The following is a 24,488-nucleotide window of genomic DNA, read 5'->3' as shown; positions in this document are numbered from 1 at the left end:
CGGCCATGGTCAATCTACTGCTGGCTGAAGGCCCTTCTCTGCGCCCCCTCCAAGCCGTTGCCATCTCGAGCGATCCAGCGATGTAACAAGCTGCCTAGCGCACCTGCACACGAGCCGATTTTATCAGCTCGACGCGTTCCATTCCTTGGCTGCTATTCTGTTGTTATGGACCATCGGCCATCATCCATTCTACCCGAGACCACTTACTTTTCTGAGTTAGATTGATGTAATTAACCTGCCGATGTTCTGTAATCCACATGCTCCTCTGTTTGTCTCGAGGTGCAATTACACGCACTCATCTCTCCATGCTTCTTGTATCCAGTCTTTTTTTCAGGTTTTTGTTGAATTATTTTGTGAATTACCATATTTCTGAACCACATGTCATAATACATGGTGCACAACGATTACAATGTTCTTATTCTTGGATCTTTCGGTAAAGTCACGTGACTTTACCGAAAGATCCAAGAATATGAATCTCTGCAGTCACGAAAGCTTTAAATCGAAATTTACAATGTTCTTATTCAGGCACATTGGTGTGTTGCGTTGAACATAATGGAGATGAATGTGTGGATCTATGAGATTTTTTTTATTTTAGCGGTTACCTATCTCAGCACTTTTCGGGCTCAACCCTGTTTAGCTTCCAATATCTCATGAAATTTGACGCTCCGTGAGTGATTTGGTCAATGGTGGATTTTCATTACACAGTGAATACAAATCATCTCGGGTCAGTGTGGGTTGCGCGAGCTCGTCACATTTGCCAAACTTGAGCCGTGTTGACAATCCAAGGGGGTCTGGGAAGTGAGGGCACAGCAGTGTCTGCCAGGGAGTGAGCACTTCTTTCAACTGCGATTTGGCGTTGTTTAAACATCCAAGGGCTCTGCCATTGCTCAGCCAGCACCTGCACGTAAACAAAAGCAAGCACACTTCCAGCAGTAGCCCATCACCAAATCACCTGGAATGCACCCGATCTCATCAGATCCCGGAATATAAGCGGTGGTTGTTGGGCAGCGGCCATGCATGGCAGGTGGCGTTGACTGTGAGGGTACATTGTTGGTAGCAGCAACATCATTTGTTTTTCTACTGCCATTGTATGCTTCCGCATCTATGCCTGCTGCCATCATCGACCTTGCACTAACCACCGTGGTGAAGTACGGTCGAACAATCCCCACGACTCGGGACGGTATTAGGAGGCCTTCATCCAGCAGTTGGATTTTCATCGTCACGGTTGCGGAGTGCAGGGCCCCAAAGTTCCACAAAAGGCTAAGCGACCAGCAATAAGCAGCACTATTGGAGTTGTAATACGCGTGTACGTTAAGACATTTATTGAGTTGAGCGCGGTTATCTCGAAAACTTGGGAAAAGAGACAATGGGAAGGAATGCTGAGGTTGAGTGTCTTGACCTGCGTACTCCGTGGGCTGGGTTGAATCTGGTGTGCATGGGACGAAATGGTCAGTCTGGTGGACCCCCGAGTCGTCAACACGGGTGTGTAGGATCGGCTGAAGGCACGTGCGTGTATCCACGGCAGCGTGTTCTGATGGCCGGAGAACGTTGGTTTTGGCCTATTTCAGAAAAAAGTGTAAGTTGAAGGTGAAACGCCATTTGAAAATTTCGGTTTTTAATTCCCGTGAGCACGTGTGGCATCAGAACGTTGCCTCAGGCTGAGAGCAGGTTGGGCAGCGGTGATAAAAATTGTCTGTCGTTCGTCACGGATGGCACATCTGGTGCAAATGCAAATGTAACCTCTTTCTGTTCACCACCAACCATTTACACACACACACGCTGTCGCATGCTTTGGCTTGGTTTATAAATAGCATGCCAGTCGAGACGAGTTAAAATTTACTGAAATTTTGTCAAAGCCTTTTGCATTTTGGGGGTGGAGCGATGCACCGATTTATGCTTTAATATCGATCCTGAAGCTCACGAAGCTTGCATGCAATCTCGCGTTCAAGAATCAATGTTTTTTGTTGTTGCTTCTTGTATATCGAGTAGTGAGTTTACATCACTTCTGCAGCCACGAGAGGCACAGTTATTCATCTCAACTAAATAAAAAGTTATTTCTGAATCAATTCAGTATAATTTAGTACATTGGATTTTTCGTGCCATTCTCATCGCGCAAGGTCATCACAAAAGTGCTGTTTCACAGACATAGCCTGCAGTCGTTTCACAGGAAGGGGTAATGGTAGCTATGCGTTCTCCCAATTGAGTTATTTCTTGATTGGAATGTGGCAAATGTGGACCATGACGCCGGCACACAATGTACTTCTCTTTTCAAATAACGGGGTATACTTAAATGTCCATTGTGAAACGGGACGGTGCGTGTTTTAGGTTATTTCACCAGGAAGTAATAACCAGGGCAGCCGGCTAGATTCGAACCGCGAGCCTCTTCGGCAAGTGGCGAACACGCTGCCGCTGTGGCCATGTCGCCGCCCCCCCTCCTCCTGAATTGTGACAAGGCATCAAATTCCTGGAGGGGGGGGGGAGTCAGGGAGAGGGGGGGGGGTGCAAGTAATATCATCCCATTATATTCTCTGGCAGTCGCCGAATTGGATATATTTTATTTCTGTTTCCATATTTGCAACGCAGCAACTTGAGGTTGCTTATTATTTATTTTAAAAAATCAAAATTGCCAAAAACCAGCAAGGACGCATAAAGGAATTTGTGTCAACGTTCCTGTAGGAAATTGAGATCATCCATCTCGTCCTGAAACAGCCGGCTCGGCGGGGGGGGGGGGGGGGGGGGGCGCGTGTGTGTGTGTGTGCAGAGCATTTCCAATCTCTGGGCTAATATCGCTTTGGACGAATCCTCCCCGGAACCCTCGTACCATGGGGCAAAGCCAATATGAGGGTAAATAATCATATATTGCTTGACGTTGGCACCTGTGACGGGTCACTGAGAGTTATCTGTAAGTGATGCCATTCCATTCCTAGTAGGGGTTTACCGATTAACCAACACCGCCCACCCCCCCCTTTCCCACGACCCCAATTCTCAATTCCAGTCATTTGATCAATTGCAATCATTTAGTGCTGCAGTTCCGTCCAAGAACCAGTTTGTTTTGTCTCGCTTTAACCATTTCATTATTTTTCGTCTCACGTGGAACAGTCGTGTTCGCTCGTTGAGCCGATACGCAACAGTCGTGCACCTTCCGCTTGTGTTTTGTACCTACTGCAGATGCAATGCAGCGCACGTATGGTCACCCTTCATTGTTATCGGCCATGGTCAGTGCACTGCTGGATGAAGGCGCTGTATTGTTGTAACTCGCTGACCCGCCCCTCACTGGACATGTGTGAAAAGAGCTCCGTCGCTTATCGGATTCCTCCTGCAGTCGAAATCAAGATTCAGATTCAGAAGTTGCCACCCAACCTCTCACGATCCAACGCTCCTGCGACATGACCCTCGTAGAATCGATATTGATCGATCGATCGCTCTATCGTTACGCCCCTGAAGTCCTCCAGGGAATGTGTTGCATACATTTGGCCTGGATGGATGTGAGATGCACAGATGCAAAAAGCTGCTCACTGGTCATACTTTATTTCCCTTCATGCTTACATATTGCAGGGCACTTAATGACAATCATTTATATTTTCTGTCCTCAATAGACAAGGGAATGGGGCAAGGCTTACCTTGTACGGCTTGGACTTTTGTTTCAGAGCAAAAGGCAAACTTAGCCATCTCAGGAAAAACAGACATTCGCCAAGTATGGTCATAGGGTTGCTCGCGATGCTTTTAAGGCTCTAAAACGTGTTTCCGATGTCTAGTCCGTTCAACGGGAAAATGTTTGTAGGAAACGGCACACTTTTCGCTGCTCTTGTGTGCTGCGCGGAAACACGTGCATTCCTCTCAAACTTTGCTCGTTTTAACTTTAAAAAAATCAATCGCGACGATATTATTTTTCCACACGGCCGTATCTCGAGTGGATTGCGACGGTGTATTGTTTACATTGTAATGTGCCGTCTATTTCATATAAACAGATTAAATGAAACCAAAGTGGTCAGATACATTATTTATATATACACACAGCCAGTGCATAAGGGACAGCCAAGACATAAAAAATGCATAACTTACACTCTGGACTCTTTTTATTTAATTATCAACAACATCATCGCAGTGTTTCATTTTACAAGCATAGACGAAACTTTAAAGTAGGCCACCTATTATATTAATGTGACTTTCTGTATCTCACCTATCAAAATCCTTCACTTTCCAAGCCCGAATTTATTTATACGTTTTTGATTCTTCTTAAACGTTCCCAACGTGACAGGGTAACCATGCAAAGTGAAGATGAGCTTCATCTTTTCACACGGCAGTTGTTATCAGTGTACTCAGGGGATGCGGCAGTCGGTCACGTGGGGCTACAATATTTGGTTTGTCTTCCACGGTCCCACCTATGTTATTATATATCGCAACTCCTCTTGCCTAATCACATCGTTACAGAAGTTTTTGTGCTTTTACACTCTTGTTGAAAACACATCTCATGGTGGTTGGCAATGGGCCCCCAACTCGTAGCTCTGGCCACCAGGTGGTGGCAAGGCACCCCCTGGCCCCCACGCTAGTCACGTGACTGAGTGTAACCCGCCACGTGGTTTAGCCACAAGTCAAGGTCACAGTGTCCTGGCAGACGTCTCCATTGGCAGTATTGAGCCAGTGGTGGAAATTCCACGATCCTTGGGCCAGGAACCAGTCTGTGCGTGAAGTCAACCACTGTTGACTTTACACTAAATGGTACAGCCAAGCTTGAATGATTCAGGAGAGGGTGATGATAATGTGAGTTCCCCGGACATATTTGCTGTCAATCATTAGGTTAAAATTGATGTAATGCTCTCCGAATACACTTATCAAATTGTGCGTACGAAGATCGATTATTTACAATTCATGCATTTCAAATGCAAACTACTGTATATAGGATGTCCATGAAGGCACCATTCATAATGAACTCTTTCCCATTCGGAGAAGTCTACAAGTTGCAGAGTGCGTGCCCCATTCACCGCTGAACCTCGGAACGCGCAAGTGGTTAGCCTTGATTTTATTTAGAGAGGCATTGCGCTACTGTTTTTAAAGACATTGTACTGTACTGAACTGTAGTGACACGACCGCACTGTGATATCTGACACCAAGACTCTGCCACGTGCCCTCCCGCATGGCCTTTTACTTCCGATTCCATTAAGAATCGATTCCACTTCGATGATGTACACGTCCGTAATCTGACTGAGAAAGGGTTAAAGAATTACAATTAACTCTGGCGTCTGAGCTAAACCTGTCGACACTTGATAGTATAGAGAGATTATCGCGCTAGTCTCATCTCTAATCCTGCACGTGTTCGCCACAGTATTGACGACGTATGTCGCAGTGACGTTGAGGGAAGTCCCAGGTCTTCACCAGCAGTTCGGCTCTGGTTGTTTCTCAATTCTTCTGTCATCCGCTGTTGAAGATCACTCAAGCTGTTCAGTTTTTTGGCAGACACTTTGTCTTTCGCACAACCCCAGCATTCAACCGTGCGGTTTGAACTCCTGTCTCATTATAACTCGATCCACAAATACGAAGGAGGCATCACAGCGATACACTCCGCCGTTGCTGACGCGTTTGTCTGGCTTGACCACCTGAATGTGAAATTGTGGCTATTGCTTTGCATTTTCATCGGCCATACTAAAGAACAGGAGGAAGGTTATAACGCTTTCTGAGTGGACGATACTTTTATGGAAGCCCTGTACGTTTTGTCGCATGTAGGAAAATGGAGTGAGTGAGGCTGTTCAAACAAGAGATAACAAATGAGGAAACAAAACAAAAAAATGTTTTTAAACAAGACCACAATAAATACGATTCTCAAATTGAATCGCAAGCCAGAATTGTTATAATTCATAAACTCTCTGCAGACATGATTGTTTAAATATCCAATTTCAAGCACTGGAGGAGGATTTTAACTTTGGAATGTTTCTTCTGTGGAAACCTGTTGTGCCACCAACTAATCTATATTCTGGCCGGCATTCAATGCTTCCACGTGCAGAATATAGACAAATACACATAGGTGTGTACGTCACGTGTGCGATAAAGGCACGTAGGTCGTGTGAGCGATAGAGAAGGTCTCACGACTCACATCCCACCCAAGGCACTACCATCAAGGTGGTGCATCCAAGAGAAGGATATTGTCGATTATGTTTGCATCGTGATAAGGCTATACATAAATTCCTGATAATGTCAGATCAGCCTCGCCGTTCAGAGGACGCTTGTGCTAAACAAATAGTGCGTGTTAAACCTGTGGTATGGCACCAGTACAGATGTACGCATAGAGTAAGACGGCTCTCCAAAAAGAGTAACTATTGCCTAATAATAAAACCACCGATTTGCGATTGATTCGTCTGCATTAAGCCAAATCGTCGGTGACATTTCCCCGACGGATCAGTGCCGCTGAAGACGACATTTTAAAATTGCAATTGATTTAGCATTATCGGCTTTAATACGCGAGAGGTGCGAAGGAAGTCCATTGTAAAATATTGCATTGGCGCTCGCCGTGCGGGGATTATTTAATTGCGCGATCGCGACGGCTTTTGCACGGCGCTCCGTGTGGCGCGCGCTGCTGATATGTCATTTGATATGAAACAGCTTTTGATGCTTAACCTAGTGGCTGGACCGCCTCGCCACGCCAGCTCCAGATCTGACAGGGCATGCAATAAATGAGGCCTGGCAGATGACCCCGCTGTAAATGCCAGCGTTGCCTTAAAATTACTTTTGGGTTTCATACGTCGTTTAATACCTTCCCCCCCCCCTCCCAGCTGACTGACCATCGCGCTGTTGTGCACTGCACACATAATGAAGTTAGCATGTGGTTTTCCCTGTAGAGCCTTGCTGGCAGTGTACGGTGTATAGCAATTGTCGATGAGAGTTGATGATTAGTCCTACTCTGAAAGACATTTTCTTAAAAAGTCTGTGATTATGCCACAGTTTAAGTTTTAAATTAAAACAGTCCGCTGCTGTTCATTGTAACTTGACGTGCTTTTTTTTTAAATGGGGGATGTGATCACTCGGATGTGTGATTAAAGAAAGTTTCAGAAATATTTAATTAAACATATTTCTTCTTACAGGGAGGCCTTTATTCATTCATGCAAGTCTAAGACAGCAACTTGATTGCTAGGCCTGTAATGATGCAGAGATCCAATCGATTTCTATTCTCACAATGCATGCGATGAATCATTCACGTGAGAATCAGTCATTCGCAATTCGTGTACATTGTGACGTTACGTTTAGACGAAAATGGGGCAAAAAAAGGCGTGCAAACAAGACATGAAAGTATGACAAATGGAAATAATTCGACGAAAAAAAAGACGCAAAGAAACGATCAATTCTTGAGCCAAATTGCGACCCAGATTCATGACAATTCATTGAATCTCTGGGGGGAGTGGCAGCTTCAAAGATTAAACGCCTATTACTCAAGTAGTTGCATTTGCACTAACTGCCTTGCCAAGGCAGAGACTGCCTCGACCAAGTTTAATTATCCCACTTTGCTGAAATGGCTCTTAAGGGAGCTTTAGAAAAGCACAGATGTAACTGCACAAGAAGAAAGTAAGCTAGCCAGGGTTGTTTAACAAATACCACCCACGTCAGGTGTGACCCAAGGATTTAATATGAGCGTAAATGCAAAACTATCAATCATTTGCTTAACTTTTGCTGGGCGCACCTGGCATGGCCACTTAAGGGCCGGCGATACTTGATAATTTTTGAAAGGAGAGTAAAGTTTACTTTTGCCCGTAATTCATCATTTCGTGACGCACCCCCAGAGTCCCACGCTAATAACGTGTCGCCTGGGAACGGAGGCCTGCTGCACACGCCTTGTGATTGGAACTAAAGTCAGCTTCATCCATCACCCAGCCCACAATTTCATAAAACGTCTCAAACAAAGTGGACAATTGGGTCAGAGTGCGAAGCATGATGTTGAACTTGGTTGTTTGTTCTTGATGTGAAGCTTTCGTGACTGCAGGAATCCATACTCTTTGGCTCTTTCGGTAAAGTCACGTAGGTAGAGTTAGTGATGGTGGTAGTGGAGGCGATTCCGATTAATCGTGACTTTACCGAAAGAACCAAAGGGTTTGGTTGTTCGTGAGAAGCTGTCTCGGAAGGCTTTTCTTGAAGAGAACCTGCCGTCCCGATGTTTGATACTTTGTATACTTCGGTACACATTTGGAATCTCAAAGGTGTTTTTTGTTGGGGCGTGCCAGTGACATCACTTCCTATTTCCTGCGTTTAACAACTTGAGACACAGCAGACGTATTCCTATTTATGATTTTTTTTGGCATGAATGTCAACCGAGGGCCAATGTCTCACGGGCCGCCAAAGATGGGCATGGCTATCGTTGTCTCTGCCGTAGTACACCCCTTGGGTGCACATGCAACACTTGCTCACAATTTCCCAAATATAGCTAAAGATTAATAAAGAGCTTACGAGTATATCCAGGCTTGTTAACAAGTCCTCTTTACAAGAAATAACATTTAATTGCTGAACACTTGTTTAAAACTGTACTGTGCCAACGGACACCCACCGTTACTTGCCTGCTGATGTCAAGGAAAATCTAGAGCCCTTGGTGCTTTGACAAAGTGGATCGTGAATCTTATTGAACGCTCTTTCAAAACACAGTGACGTCCGAAGAGAAGGTTGCCTCCTGTGAGGGTCATGCGTCATGGCCCTCTTCTTTGATAGCCCGCCTAATTTATAGCCGCGAAAAACCACGGCGACAATATCCCTGCCGCTCCTGGCACCATGTCCTACATGCGAGAATCTGAGCCCACACACCAGCGCACATTCCACACAATTAAAAGACCTTACCGTGCACTTCTCTAATAGGTTCAAAGGGCATCGCCATGTTTTAGAAAGCATAAGCCATCGGCTTTTAGATCTGGCAGGGCATCATCTTCAGTGAGTTCCCAACATGTGGGTGGGCCATTAGGAGGTAATTTTTTCGATCGGCTGCAACAGCATAGGGCAAACATCAAACGGAGAGGCCAATCAAAAGTTGCGGGTGAGTGAGCGTGTGTATTTTATTTCTGGGCGGCTTACAAGGCCAGCGATGCCACTTACGGCAGATGAGGGGAGTGTAAGGGTCTGTCCTCATCCACATTTAATCGCACATGGCCCTAATTTATTGAAAATAAATATATGAAATGTGTCGCCCAGACATATTTTTTTATCTTATGTAAAATAAGAAAAATACATTTGACATTTTATCTTTCTCATCCACTTCATTCCCATATCTAAATTCCTTTTGTGAGAATATTTTATTTTCTCCTTACGGCCGAGGAACAGCACGGTAGAACTCGATGTTATGAACAGTCGCATGCGGAGAACCTCTCTTGGTGGAATGGATAAACATATTAAATATTAAATGTTTGGGGTAGAGCGGTGGTGCAGTGCTTGGTACACAGCGCTCTGACCCTGGTGACCTGAGTTTGATTCCGAACCAACACCAGTGGCGAGTGATATCTGATCTGGTGCCAGGCACCCGTTTCACCATCCCATATGAACCAGCGTGGTGAAGTATGGTAAAATAAAACGCCAAGACTGATAAGTGTGTGCAAGCCTTCATCCGGTGCTGGATTGATAAAATGGCAGGACAGTATTATTATTCATACAACATGGTTACATTCCAAACGAAACAACTGGGACATTGTGTTTCCTGATCGTGTGCCAAACCATAAGGGTGGAACAAGCATCATTTCAATGACGAATGTCGATGAGTCTTTATGTTGATACATGCAGCAAATTATGCGTGTAAGAATCACAGCTTATAGATTCGTCTGTATTGTATGTAATCGGTTCACGTCACTGCCTGCAGCCACTAGGGGTGCTGGCATCCACAGCTGTCTAGAAACGATCAGTGACACCGCCAAGATTTTGGACACTTTGGCAGTGCGATGTTAGAGTTAGTTACGGGGGTGCGCGCTCAAACTGGAGTCTATTCTGAGAGCGGGTCTCTATGCCAGTGAGGGAGTGCTTCGGTTTTGCAGCGTGTCGCTGGAGAATCAATCCAAAATGAGGAATTGTTAAGGCATGGTGTGAGAGGAGGCAGGCGAAGTTGGGTTAGCGGAGTCAGTGGCAATGCAGAAGCTGGGTTTCATCAGCATAGAAGCAATGGTGGACGTTAGAACTGCAGGTGATATTGCCAACAGGGAGGCAGGTATATATATATTGGTAAGAGAAGAGGGAAGCGGGGTGGGGGTGAGGATGGTGCCCTGTGGGAAAACCACGTCGCATGGGCGTTTGAGCGGAAGACAGTCAACTTTTATAAACGTAGACAGAGCAGTTTGATGGGCAGGAGTGGAACCGGGAGGGAAGTGTGCGTGGGGTGCCTACTTAGGTTTGGAGACGCACATGGAGAATTGCGTGAGTCTATGGTGGCAAGTAGCAAGAAAGGTCTCGGACAGGGGTCAGCATCCTGCGGCTCCGGAACCGCCATGCCGCTCTTTACGGAGCTGCTTCTTGACGTTCACATTGCATTGCGGCTCTCGAAATATTGAGTTTTTTTTCTTTTTTCCCCGAATTCTGAAATTAATGGCTGCTCTTGTTATTTTGGTTGTCGACACCCCCTGGTCTAAGGAGCACCAGGAGCGAGAGAGGGGTCCACGGTCTGAAGTGATAAGAAGGTGATTTACCACACGTTGAGAGCAGTCCCAGTAGGATGGCCTTGGCGGGAAGCAGATTGTACTGGGTCGCGGTCTCGTGCAGATCCTGGAGTGAGAGGTACTTTGAGAGATGGGAGAAGATAAACCTTTGTAAAACTTTTCCAAACAGAGGGAGGTTTGAGATTGAATGGAAATGTGCAGAGGTGTTTACAGTCCAGTGTGGTTTTTTTTTCTTTCAGTACAAGAGTGACACTACCAGCAGCAGCAGCAGAAATTTAAGAGCTAAGGGAACGGTTCCAGATGAGACGTAGGCATTGATGAAGCTGGTAGTGTACGGGCCAAGGTTGGGTAGATGGTGAGGGGATGAGTTTGGCAATAGCGGATAATGTGTAGGGTACAGAACGAGTGAACCAAGAGCTTCAAAAATATTTTAGTGAGGAGCAACCTCTCACCCCGTCCGCAAGCGCGAAAGCTGTACGGACAATAATATTGAACCGCGATTAAGCTTCTGCTTACGCAGAGCTGCACGCTTACTGCCAAGTCCGTGCTCGTGCAGTTTAAAACATAATCAGATGCCTGGCTCCAATGCGCCGCTAGCCAGAAGGTAGGACATGCAACCGTGTGTAAGTGCCTTCGTGAAACTAGCCATCGGTTTTTGTTGTATGCAGCAAATCATTCACACTGCTAACAACAGAACATGTCTTTTGCCCCAATTTTATCGCGGTTGTGCTTTCGGCATCGCGTGACAGAGGTGAAGAATTCCTCATAGAGCAGTGCAACCCATTTGTGTTTGAGAACTACCGCCGGAAGCGGATATCACAGAGCTTCGTCCGAGATGCCTGTTCGAATCCAGGGAACGTCTCAGCGGTGCCCGCTCAGCTCTCTGACCTCTCGGCTACCGGACCACCTCGAGAAGTTTTTTTTTTATTATCCGATGGAGAGCTTCCCATGTGAAAATGATAATGATTTCAGCTGCAGTTTGTACATCTAACTTTCTTGTAACGTAAGCGAATGTGAAGTGTTTAAGTGAACAACGCTAACTAGGGTCTGCAATCTTCCACTGCTTACTAAATATGCAATAACCTTTTTTAAATATATATCCTGCAGCTCCTTTTGTCAATCCACTGCTGGATGAAGGTCTCCGCGTGCTGTGCGCGTTGTGGGGATTGAATTAATCGTACTGCTGGTCAGTCCATGTTGGTTTAGTTTTGTATTGGCCTCTGCTACCCAGATTGTAGCCGCATGGTCTATAACAACAACAACCTGTTTTACAATCGGTGACCCATCCTAGGACTAGCGATGTTCGTTCATCGGCGTAATTATCTATTAATGTGGTGAAAATAGTACAGTTACATTACATCGTGCGTTTTCTCCGAGAAACAAAATAAATGCACTTCGAAGCGCCTTTCATTACACACAGCCTCCATACGTCTTTCATCCAGCATTCAGCTGCTCGGCATTCAAATCCTTTCAGGTGCTGCATTCAGCCATTGACACACACACGTGCACTTCAAATGAGCCAATGCTCATAATGAAAATTCTTCACAACAGAATTGTACTTTGAGGCTTTCATTACTGAAGTTGTAATTGAAGCTCATCATGTCATTTTTTTTTCTTCCTCCAGGAAAGCCTTGTAGTGTTTCAAGATTCTTTTAGCAGGAGGGCCCTGCATTGTTATGCTTGCCTAATTAGATCTTTTGCAGTCTTTTGCACGTGTGAGGAAATGGCGAGAACACCAATTTGTACAGGCGGTGAGGGGGGAGTGGTCACACTCAAAGGTGCATAGAGATGGGTTCGCAAACCCACTTGCTTATCTCCCGGCTACCTCGCAACCCAGTAGGGCACTCATGGCCTCTGCGTGATTCACATTTTCCCCTTTGCTCCAAGGCGCCGGAACACTGGCGAGATCCTCCGCGCTCGGCTGAAGCCTTTTCATAACGCTCGAGCACATTTGACAAAGCTGAGTTTGGCGCGAGCTGGTGCACTTGCGCGGCACTTGAATGTGTCTATGTTATGTATGTTACAGGGGAGTTGTAGTGTAGTGGTGAGCACGCTGCGCTACGGACCCGGCGGCCCGAGTTCGATTCCCGCTCACGGCCAACACCAGTGGCGATTATCATGAACCGGTCCATGGGCCTCTCCTCGATCTACTCAGCCTCAAATGTGTACCTGGTGCGATGTGTAAACATTGCTTCCGGGGAGACAAAGGCGGCCGGGCGTTGTGCTGGCTACCCATCACCTCGTGTGCCGTGCCGGTCTTCATAGGTGCTTGCTAACAACACTTGCCCCAACATTCCGTTCAGGCTATACGGGGGATCTTTGTCTTTGTATGTATGTTGAACTTATTTTGCACCGTCCGTAGCCGACCGTGCCAATCCAAGGTGCACAATTGCCGCGTGTCCCTTACTCAGATCCACCAACTCTTGCCTCCAAAAGCACCTTCCCCTGCACCTCCCGATTAGCATGGTTGGCTACGTACGGTGCGAAAGAAGTTCAACATAACACACCAGACCATGCTTGTGCCACTACCCCTGGGCTACGGCGGTCCCTTAGCGCTCGAGCACATTTGACAAACGGTGAATTGTAGTGAGCCGTGTGGCACCGTGTGGCACGTTCGTAGGTGCTTGCGTGTGTGCGAGCAGACACGGCGCAGGACTGCCGCTTGCGTTGTGACGCTGTCGACCTCTACCACGTGCTGTTCGGCTTGAGCCGCCCGGCATGCCTGCCGCTGCCCGAGCTGGGCCTGGTGGTGAACCTCAAGGAACGGAAGGCGGTGCTCAACCCGACCATCAAGTCAGAGGCGACGGCGCTTCCCCCGCCCGCCGAGATGCCGTCCAGCGCCGCGACGCCGGGAAGGGCGACCGTGGCCGCCACCGGCACGGCACGTAACCCCCCCCCTCCGTTACCCCCTCCGTTACTCCTTCCGCTTCACCTGCGTGCTTTGGCTGTGCGTGTGACCCCTTTTGCCCCCAACGCGAGTGGCAGCAGGGAGCCTAAGCGGTGCAAACACTGTGTTTGCGAGATGATTCGTGTGAAGGTTATTTGCTTAAGTTGTCGATGACTACAGTTGGACGAAATGCATTGAGTATCTCGATGGCCACAGCCACCGACCACGGAGACCAGAGCTTTGGCCGGCTATGATGAGATGACATTAATGAAGATTAGTAATATTGTTAGAGAGTGCAGTGAACTGAGGAAGACCAGACTTGGTAAATTGGCTCTACATATGTATGTAAAAAATATTTACTGAGGTTGACCTGACAATATTGGGTGGAGGGAGGGGGATTGCACGCCACTCCCAAACCACATTTAACAACTAAGAGTGTTTGACTGAATGTTTGCTATCTGCAACTAGACTGAGACAATGACGAAGTGAAATTCATAGACTGAGAATCACTGAAATATCCACAGTTGGTCGTCGACGAGACTAAGACCATGACGGAAAAAAAATTGCTGACTGCATTAAATCCTGGCGCTTGAATGACAGTGATGTCAGTGGGAGCTGCTTTTCCCTTCAGCGTCGCCATGTCAGTGCCTCACCTGGGAAGTTGGCGGTCTGTGTGACCCAGGGGTTAGGATGATAATGTGGATTTTGGGATTGAAATAAGAGAGTGGAGCGACCTGGGCTGAAGCTGTGTTAAATCGCCACGGCTGGAATTCAAGCGGCATACATTTCGCATGGCAGCAAGTCATTCCGTAGATATTCTTCGTTAGATTTTTTGTTGGGTGACAAAACGGCTTCTAATTGTGTTTCCATTAACGGGGTGCCATCTGCCACCAAGGTTTTTACAGAAATACAAATTTAGCTTATTTAAATATTAAAGCACGACAAATTAGCTTAAATATTTCACTTACAAATTGACATTGAAGAATAAACTCGAATAGGCTTCTCACGATTCTGTGAAGGGAATAGAGGCACGTAACTTGCTTCCCATGTGACATTGTTTGATTCCCAATCATTGATTGATTGCTTTAATTTTTGCGGCTGGATTTTTTGATTATATTGCTTCTGCAGAGCGCGGCCGATTGTAATTATTCACCGCATTTTAAAGCTGGGAGCTCAGCCTTTAGGCGAGGCCCGCTGCCCCCCCCCCCACCCCTACCCCCCATTCCATTTATACCCCCTCCCCCCGTCTCCGTCCATTTAAATCTATAGAGAATCACCGGAGGACTTATCCTGGTGGCCCCCGGCGCCCCGGACTCATTTGGCAGAAATGTTGCTCACGTCCCACTTGTAAATCATGGCAGAGCGGTCGCTTGTTTGCCGCTTGTTGCAGGGGTGAGAGTGGTTCGAGGCGAGTGGCAGCCCCGGCGAATGCTTCAAGCGTGTGAACCGGGATGGATATTCGCCACCGTCTGCATTCACACGGCGTCGCGATCAAACGTTTTCCCAAACTCAAAAAAATTATCCGCAAAAATTACTCGGTTTGGGGAGAACACGGGGCAATCATCGTCCTCCCCCCCTCCTATGAAACTACTGCAGACTGTCCATAACAAAGGTTCTAGAGTTCTATTGCAGACTGTGTCTGTGCAACAGCGCCTTTTGTGACGATAGCCTTGCGCTATTAAGAATGGCATGAATACCGCGAACGTACTCCTCATCAGTTTCACTTTATTTTGAAATCAGCCGGAGGAAGGTCCGGCAAGCAAGGAGGTGGCGGCCGTCAACCCACCGCCGCAGGGAGTGAAGAGGAAAGCCGAGTCACCCCTCAGCCTGGGACCTGACGCAGGGTCGGGGCACTCCGGAGCCGATCGAGACGACGACGGCAAAATGAAGCTCAAAATCAAGGTGCGGCTGAGCAAAGCCTGCTGCACCGGCAGAGCCCTTGTTGTGTTTACAGTCGCCCTGATTGTGCTTTCCCAGGTGTAATGATGAGCACACTGGCCTTGCAATCCAGAGGTCGCCGATTCGATCTCCCAGCGCAGCAGTTGATGCTATCAATGGGCGAGATTCTTAAATACCGCCCCCCAACCTTCTGCCTCTGGTCTGCCCAGCAATAAATAGGTACACCGCAGTCGATAGGCGGGTCGAGTGTGGTGGTGTTAAAATGGATTAAACGTTTTGAGCAGTTTTGAAAAGGAGGCCAAATACGCTATCGAGGGACTCTCTAGAGTTGTCACGAGTCGCGAGGCCCTCTTTCCAGCGGTGACGTGAACACGAAATTGCAGGGCTGCACCTTTATCGTCGGCTCCCAGACCGGAGACTTGAGTGTGCACTCATTATTCTGTTATTCAGCGGTTGTGAAACCCACAGGAATAAAACAGATAAAACTCAAAACACTTTCTTTGAATGCGCAAAACTGTTGCAAAATTATTTGGTTACTTTTTTATTGTTCCACATTTACGATTAGTTTAAAACCAAAAATTGCGCGTGTCTTAGATGGTCAGCATATAGACAAAAAATGTCTTTTCTTCACATTACTTTCTTTTTACGTAATAATTTGCAGGATCCATTACGTAATTGAGTTTATACTTTTTCAAATTATTTTGCTTTATTTTTAACGATTTATTTTGTTCTGTGCCGTTATTCTGCAGCGGTGTCCATGTGCTTGCATTTATCTGGAGTCTCTCTTTTCCATACGAGACTCAATCTCATTTTGCCCTTCATTAATGGTACGGATGTGAATCGGACTAGCCTAGGGGAAATACATATACAGCGCAGCATCCAATTCAACCCTGCATTGCAGACAATGACACGTGTCACTGGTGTATTGACACCGTCTGTATCTGGCTAAAGCAAGGGGAAGGCATGATTGATAGCCTTCCGTGCCCTGTCCTTATTCACCCTGTTAGCCACACCTGGCAGTCAGCGGTGCTACAGCTAAGCCTTGCTGGCCCATTTTCTCAAATGAGCCTTGTTGCACACAGTGCAATGTCGTTAGTCATCCAAGAGAACTATGTTTCTGTTGTGCCAATGGATTTGTTGTGCTTTCACCGTACCATTTAATGCATTTATTGCGTAACGCTTGTAACTCGTGTGCCGTTGCACGATGTGCCGCCGCCGCCGTCGTGTGTTCTGCTCTTGCAGTTCTCAAACTCTCAGGATGATGAGGAGGTGGACATGGAGACTGTGCATGACAGCCAAGCCTTCATTAACCAGCAGCTCGGCATAATGGACTACCCGGCCACACCAGGTTCATTTCACCCCCCCTCTTGGATTTCATTGTGTTCGAGAACGTTTTTTTTTTTGCCCGTTTCAAATTGTTACACCGGTTGTGCTATCGGCGTCATTTCACGAGACGTGGAAGTGTCCGTTTGAAAACACCTCGTGTTAGAAAAAATTGAGCCGCAGAAGATGATATCACAGAACAACTTCTGAGAGGCCTTCAGGTGACCTCCAATCCACACTCGCCTTGCTCGACATTCCCACGCGCCCTGCTGTGCATCAGTTCGTCGCATGGCAGAGCTGTAATTTGTTTGTTCCAACTTAAGTAAAATATCACGAGTCATTGGTAAACAGCCTGAGATCGTCATCCTACTACGTTTGAGAAACTCGGTTTACTCACAGCTGGCTGAAACCCGGATTCAAAGCCAAAGGTATCAACGGTGCTCGCTGGACATTTGTGAAAAAGAGCTTCATAGCTCATCGGATTCCTCCAGTCTGAATAAACATTCTGATTCCAGCTCGGTGCGCCGACTGCTGAGCCACCCCGGCAAACGTCTCGTACAGGAATTAAGCTAATTAAGTTACTACTCCCAGAAGCCGATCAGTAATCACCATCCAATCGTGTGCGACGTCCACCCGCTAACGAACGCCTTTACCGACGTTAAGCCGTGCGGAGTGTCCTTTATTTTTTGTCTTCGATTCCTTGCTTGGTGGAGAAGTTAAGTCACGAGATCAAGGTTTTTTTTTTTTGGGTTAGATCGTGTAAAAACGTAAATATGTCGTTAAGCCGTCACGCAGATTTTCTCGCCCAGTGGCCTTCCGGGTCCGCTTGGCAGGAGTGGGGGGGGGGGGCACTTTGTGCACATTAGTACGGTTGCCCATCACGTGGGCACCGCACGTGGGGGGGGGGGGGTTGGTTTTATTGTTGCTTGCGGAGAATTTTGATCGCAGTTCCAACAGCTGTCGTTCCAATTCGATTGCACTTGATTCTGTTTTAATTGCAACCACACTTTGTAGTTACTGGCCGCCACGTGCAATGATTTCCACCCCCCCCCCCCCCCCTCTTTGAAACTTGATAAACTTGACAAACGGTGAACTTCGGTTATGGGCCCTTTTTGGGTGTTAATGTCGGAGAAAAAAAACGGTTTTCCGCGTGTGTTTTTAATTTGGATGCCTTATCATGTATGCTGTGTGTAGTGTTTACAATCTGAAAGTTGCCATGCCTGCGGATGCCTGTGCATTGTTACGCAGTGTGTGGCTCTATGCGATTACTCGTGTATAACAATTATAATTACGACTTAATTACCCAGCAAGCCACACTGAGTTTAAGGACATATCAGGATCTTTGTTTATACTGGAGGAATCTGATGAGCTAGAAGCCTCTTTTTCATCGTATATATACATATGAAGATGTTTGTGGCCAATTCATGAGCGTCCATACGTGTGGAAGGAAGTCGGAGCGTCCTAAGAAAACCCATGGAGAACAGGGGGAGAATATACAAACTCCACACCCAAAGGCATGCCCGAGATGAGAATCGAACCCAGGCCTTTCTCGCTGTGAAGCACGGTTGTTACTGCTACACCACTCTGCTTGCTTATGAGTTCTGAAGAGATGTAGTCCATTGCATGCAACAAACGTCTAATCATAACCATCATTTCTTAATAAAAATCTCTCTTAATTGAAAAAGAGAATGACTTCGCAATAGGTTGCACCCTAACTAAATTGATGGCTCTGATCAATGGGGAAAAATAATAACAATAATAATAATTTGCCTGCTCGAAATGAAAAAGCAGCATGGGACATATGGTGTGGAAACTACCTGGTGTGAACCACAGCAAACGGTTCAGTACTTTGTGATAGAGCATTACAGCAGTTTGGCCAAACTCTGTAAGAAGGTTAAACTCTACAAGAGTACTGGCTTGAGAAACTTGTACGGCAAAGAAAATAACCTTGCTGTGCTTGCCAGGCAATATTCCCAACTCCGCTGGCATTTGGGTGCAGTGCTGCACGTGGCCGCTCGTGAGCTGCCTGGTGTTATTTTTTTATTTGCAGTAATTTCACGTGGAGTATATTATATATTATCGTTAGACGTTGTCTCGCGATAAAACATGAGGTGATTTAACCTCACCAGAGCGTGCGGCTGAGAATATACTGCAGTGTCACCTGTTGTTTAAATGCAAATGTGTTGGTGCGCTATCTTCCAGGCAAAGATGCGACGAAAGCGTCTTCTACTCCTGCAGCAGATACTCCAGCACTCCCGATATCATCTCAACCGGCGGCTACCCCCTTCCCTGCTGCCGCATCCCATTGGCTGGCCGCCTCGGAAGTGCTGCCCCCGTCACCGCAACACGTCCAGCAGCAGCTGCAGCTGCAGTCGGGCCACCACCATCATCACCACCACCACCACGAGCACAAGAAGAAGAAAAAGAAACACAAGCACAAGCATAAACACAAGCACAAGCACGACAGCAAGGACCGCGATCGCAACGCCTCCTCATCGTCGTACTTCCACCTCAACAGCCCGGCGAGCGGACGGTCCCTCAATTCGCCCTCCGTCTCCGACTGAGGTCGCCCGCGCGGGGCTCTAACGTGGCACCGCCGCCACTGGCCTCCTCTGGCCCGGCCACACCGCCGACTCGTGCCGGGGCCTGCGCGCCTGGCGGACTCGGAGCCTCGAGTGTTTTTTGTGGGTGGCGATCCTTGAACCAGGTGCCGGAACGCCGCGCAGGTTTTGCGAAAGGTTCCGGGCCCTGCTGGGACGTCATTAAACGAATGGTGAATGAGTGTCTGTGTGGCTATCACAGGCCATCTCTGTGCTGTAGTGTGAGGCCAGGCTCCAGGCTCAATAATACGCTAGGTATCACCGACGCCACAAATCCTATGTTTATCTGCCAATCTGTATGAAAAAAAAGTAATTTTCCACCCTCCCAATATCCTGCCTAATATACTGTTCTGTATATCTCATTTTTTATTGCCTACATAAGAGTCTGCATGGTTGATTGTTAGGGTCTCCAAGACCCTCCTGCTAGCCATTCGGAGCTGTATAATTGAGCCATTCTTTCTGGGGTTTGCATAGTGTGGCGCAGCGTTTATAGGGGGCCCATGCTATTTTAGAAGGCAATTAAAGTCACGCGCGAGGCTAAAAATAACCGCGGCTATCGCTCGCATGAGGCAACGTTGCCAGCGCGGCGCACGGCTGTCAATCTGCGCAGCTACCGAAAACCGGGCCAGCTCCGCTCCGGCCACGACAGACAAACACGAAAGCGAGGGGTCGATGCATTCCTCATTGTAAACGACTGCTGCCCGACGTGGCAGACGGGGCAAGGCAGCACGGTTCTTTATTTCCCCACCCCTCCCCTGCCACCACCCCTTTCACTGCTCCCCCCCCCCCCCTCTCAACAAAAGCTAATAGGTGTGCATAACGCGCTCCGTGAATGACTGGTGTTTATCGATCGCAGCTGCAGAGAAAGAGAAGTAATTTGGGTGCCGGGCTGGGTCAGGTCCTCGTGACGTTCGTCGCTGCTGGAGCAGGGATCATTTCGCCGACGTTTTTGATCTTCGTCAGTCGTGCCATCAGAGCTGGAACTTAATTAAGACGCCCCGGGTGAAGACTTTGGTGCGTACTGACAGTTGTGCATCGCCAGAGGTGGGTAGAGTGATTGGTAGTGGTGTCCGCTGCCACTGTGGGTGGAAGGAAAGGGCTGTAAAGTGGCTGACACTTTTTCTTTTACAGGGAAATGCGGGTCATGTCGGCCGTGACAGTTATCCTTCCTATATATGTCAGATGTGGGCAGAAGGCCTTCAGAATAAAGATATGAAAGACATGCCCGCCCGTATGTTAGACCTATTCACTTATGTCAGATGACAGAGTAATGCCGCAGCTCACGGAAATTTTTAATAAAGTAATTGGCGAGGGTTTTAGCATTAAAACGATTTATAAAAAAATGTTATTGAACATTTTAATTGATCATCTTGGAGCCTAAATGTTTTTTTCTGCGGACATTTTTTTTCTTTTTTTTAACCACGAAGAAGAAGAGCGTTTGCCCAAAACATCGATAATGTTATTCTCCTAAATGAATACTCTCCGTGGTTTATATCCAACAGACGATATTTGCCATAGCTTATTACCCAGCCTAGCCATAGCCGTTGTAGTTCGGCTTTCCTCGTGAGGTTTTGGGGTTGGAGGTGGGAGCAAGGCAATTAGAGATGGCTTTTCTTGATGCACCCACTAAAGAGAGCAATTCCCACTGTGCACCTGTGACCCAGCCACCTCCTCCTGGCCCATTAACTTTTAAATTGGACACTGAAAACATTCCCACAACTTTGTACATGCGCGTGTGTGTTAGTGTGCGTGCGTGTTACTGCTCGTGGTCATTCTACATTTCTTAATTTCCTCCCTCTGACCAGAAACAAGAGCAGACACGAGCAGAGCTTGCTCCGTCGTTAAGTTTTTACCTGGTCACTGTTTGACAGCCCGCCACCTCGCAGCATTTTTTTTTGCAAACTGGAACGCGTTTGAGTGTCCTTGCGTCACGTAAAAAAAAACGGCGTCATCGAATTTCATTTTGAACCAGCGCGCAAGAAATGTGAAAAGTGTGCGCAGACTTTGTGCAAACAAAAAAAGCCTTTTAGCCCAGATTTGGTAACGTGTCCGATAGTAGACTTTGAAAGAGCTCTACATAACACAGTGAAGACGCAAGCACGCTCGGCATGGTATTAATCAGCCACTGGCAATTTTTTTTGTATGTTCATACATGTCATTATTCTGCCTTGATAATTTTTACCAAAAAAATTGCAGTACAAGTTATGGGTCAAATATAGATTTTTTTTTTTATCTACAAAGGCAAGACGCTGCAGTTGATGTAACGGAATATCTATAGGAGGCTCGGATTATATCGACTTCCGTGGCCAAAATATTTCAAATGCTCTGGGCCGACCCCATATACATGATGGCTTACAACAAACGTGCACCAGCTGACATACAAGTCTCTTGGGTCATTCTTTATGCGTCCTTGTGTGTGTGTTTTTTTTCGTCACTCTACCAGGAATGTTAACCTCTGTGTAATTGCATAGACACGTTTTGAAAACGGTGTGCCCCGTGACAATTTTGACTTATTTTGAAATGCACACCTTTCTCCCGCTGTACCTTCTTTAGACATCAATAGTTTTGTTTGAGCTCTGTTAAGTTATCTTTTTCCGCAACTACACCGAACCGCCAGTGAAAATGTGCTCCCGGAAAGTGTAGACAGTTGTAAGCGAGAGCCTCAAGTGAAGACATTCGATTTGAAAAAAACCTCCTGACAGCCCCTTGTCACGCTGCACCCCCCCCCCCCCCCCCCCCGTTCCCACGGGTGCCAGGTGAGGGTTATGAAATGCACGGAATGCCATGGCGGTGTGTGTTCACGGTGTCGTTTCCTTCTCATCTGTCAAGAAATGTTCGCCCCTAAAGCTGTCAGGGGCGAGTCCTCGGGAGGTGGGGCTGATGGGGGTGGTCATTTTTTCTTGCAAAGGACGCGAAGATCGCCTTTTAAAATGCACACCCTGTGATTTTCACGAATTGCACCGGACCCGACAGCGAGTTTGATTAAGCGGAGGCCGTTACCCTCCAGGGTTGCGTTGCTTTGCCACCTTTATTCACGTGATATGAGGAAGCCACTTCCAATGGTGGTTTATTCGATCAAGGGCCACACTTATTATCCATCGATCTCCCCCCCCAGTATGTCACCGTTATGTTTTAGATTTAACGCGCATGTCCCCTCTTCGGGAGGGGCTCTACCTCTTCGTTATGTGTCGCAGCGGACAAACGCATCTATTGGCGATGAGCGAAGGAGCCGGCTGGCGATGTCTCTCTCGCACGCTGCACGAGAGGCTGTGGCATTATTAAAGAAACCCCCCCCCCAACCCCTCCCTGGAGGACCGATAAACTTGCAAGGTGAACAGCGCTGCAAAATTTTTTACGCGCCAGCGACGCGCCCTGGCCACCCCGCTGCTCGCGGCGACCACCGAGCCCCCCGGCCCCCCGCCAGCTGACCTGGCAGGGCATGGCTGACCAAAGCATTGCGAATTGCACGCCGATGTTTCGGTTGGTGCCGTGGGAAAACCGCACCGGCCCCCCGCGGTCCTCGTTCTTCTTGTCGCTTTTGAATGCCGTTGCTTTCATTTCGCGTTTTGCGGACGCACCCATTGTTAAAGTTCGTTTGGTGCATTTTTTTCGTTTTTTTACGCGCGCTGCATTGTACGCGTTGCGTATATATATGGTATGTTCACAGTTCGCAACTTTCCTCTGAATTCCGCCCTCCAGATATAAAAATGCACGTGTTGCAGCTCCGTTTTTATTTTTTGCATGTTTTTTTTACACCCCCCGCGTGTTTAAAGGATGTGCAAAGTTACTAAAAAGTAATGGTAAAATCTACTAATATCGTTTTTTTAGCTGGAGCGACATGGCGTCGCAGCACGTGTGCAGGAATCGATGGCGTTCCATCGATATGCTGAGCGATGAAAAGGGCTCGTGCACAGGTATGGGTTGCTAGGTCGCAGAACGGTGAGAGATTGCGGCCGCTTGCAGAGGCCTTCATCAGTGAATTTGATCGTGACTGATGTTATGTAATAGGTTCACGTTACCCCTACATCCACGAGAGACGCTACACTCGTTTTGTTAGGAACTGAATTTTTTCCCCTGTTTGTCGTTGTCCTTACCCCCGCACCTCCAATGAGCGTGGGTAGCTACGCACGGTTGCGAAATAAGTTCAACATACACACTTACAATGCACCCGCAATGTTCAAGAATCGTGGCGAATCGCCGAGGAAGACAATTGCAACCATTACTGACGATCCATTTGCCCTCAAAAACCCCCGTCTAAATAAACATGTACATAGACAGACATCATGCTGCCTTTTATTACTATCGCTGCTGGGTTTGCACGTTTCCTCGTTCGCTCAAAGGGATTGTTCCGCATTCTCTCCGAGTCCTGTAACAATCACAATGATGTTTCTTGGTCTGGCCACCTAGGATATCGTGAAACTGATGAGACGATTACTTGAATAAGTGAAAAGTCCTTGTTTTTTTTATTTTAATGAGCCTTGGGCAATTTTCACATCCTTGAGACTGTGGAAGGCGCCTTCCAAATAAATGTTAATTATTCAATAAATATTAAATTTGGTTTAACACATGCTTTCGCGACCAATATCCATAATACAGTTTTTTTCGGTTAGATCGCGTATACAAATATAAATGTGTCGTTAAACCCACCCGACACAGCCAACTAGTAAGGGTTGTCACGTAAACAGAACATGCCAATTCGTTACTCGTACAGCACACGGGTGTGTTGGAGAGCAAAGCCACAACATTTACTATCTGAGTACGACGTTTCGCCAGTAATTACAACTAGCTTCATCAGGCGAACAGCGGAAGGATTTATCCACAAGCCTGGCTGTCCACCTGTTGCAACTACTGGCAATACGTCGTACTCGGATTGTAAATGTTGTGGCTTTGCTCTCAAACACACCCGTGTGCTGTACTAGTAACGAATTGGCATGTTCTGTTGACAAACCTTCCTAACTCGCCTTTTGCCTGTCCAAGGACGGGTGTATTGCAGTAAATCTGAAACTTGCAAGCGAAAAGCAGACCGCGACGTCATATTCATTGCATCCATTCGTGTGCAATTTGTAAAGGCCACGGTGACACAGACTTATTTCATTTAAAGGTTATAATCCCTTGTTCATCGTGACGTCCTTTTTACTTTGATGTCTCAACAGCGTCACGGAAATCGCGTGACGTGAG

The 24,488-nt window shown here is 47.1% G+C and overlaps 1 protein-coding gene across 2 annotated transcripts in view; it reads left to right on the top strand.

The window, feature by feature from the left end:
• Positions 1-23,609, top strand: part of TAF2 (TATA-box binding protein associated factor 2) — a 63,848-nt gene extending 40,239 nt beyond the window's left edge. The window contains exons 23-26 of one of the 2 annotated variants that reach the window (XM_061562398.1): positions 13,244-13,482; positions 15,229-15,390; positions 16,630-16,735; positions 18,913-23,609. In XM_061562398.1, the coding sequence (XP_061418382.1) occupies positions 13,244-13,482; positions 15,229-15,390; positions 16,630-16,735; positions 18,913-19,274 (869 nt within the window). In that variant the 3' untranslated portion in view covers positions 19,275-23,609. Of the gene's footprint in view, positions 1-13,221; positions 13,483-15,228; positions 15,391-16,629; positions 16,736-18,912 lie in introns of those variants that run through there. The other variant, XM_061562399.1, reaches the window with a different exon arrangement.
• Positions 23,610-24,488: the final 879 nt, after the last annotated feature.

The sequence above is a fragment of the Lethenteron reissneri genome, chromosome 29 (assembly GCF_015708825.2).
Source record: "Lethenteron reissneri isolate LAM-NWPU_2019-01 chromosome 29, ASM1570882v1, whole genome shotgun sequence".
Taxonomy (NCBI): domain Eukaryota; kingdom Metazoa; phylum Chordata; class Hyperoartia; order Petromyzontiformes; family Petromyzontidae; genus Lethenteron; species Lethenteron reissneri.
This window is presented reverse-complemented; position numbering and strand designations above follow the sequence as displayed.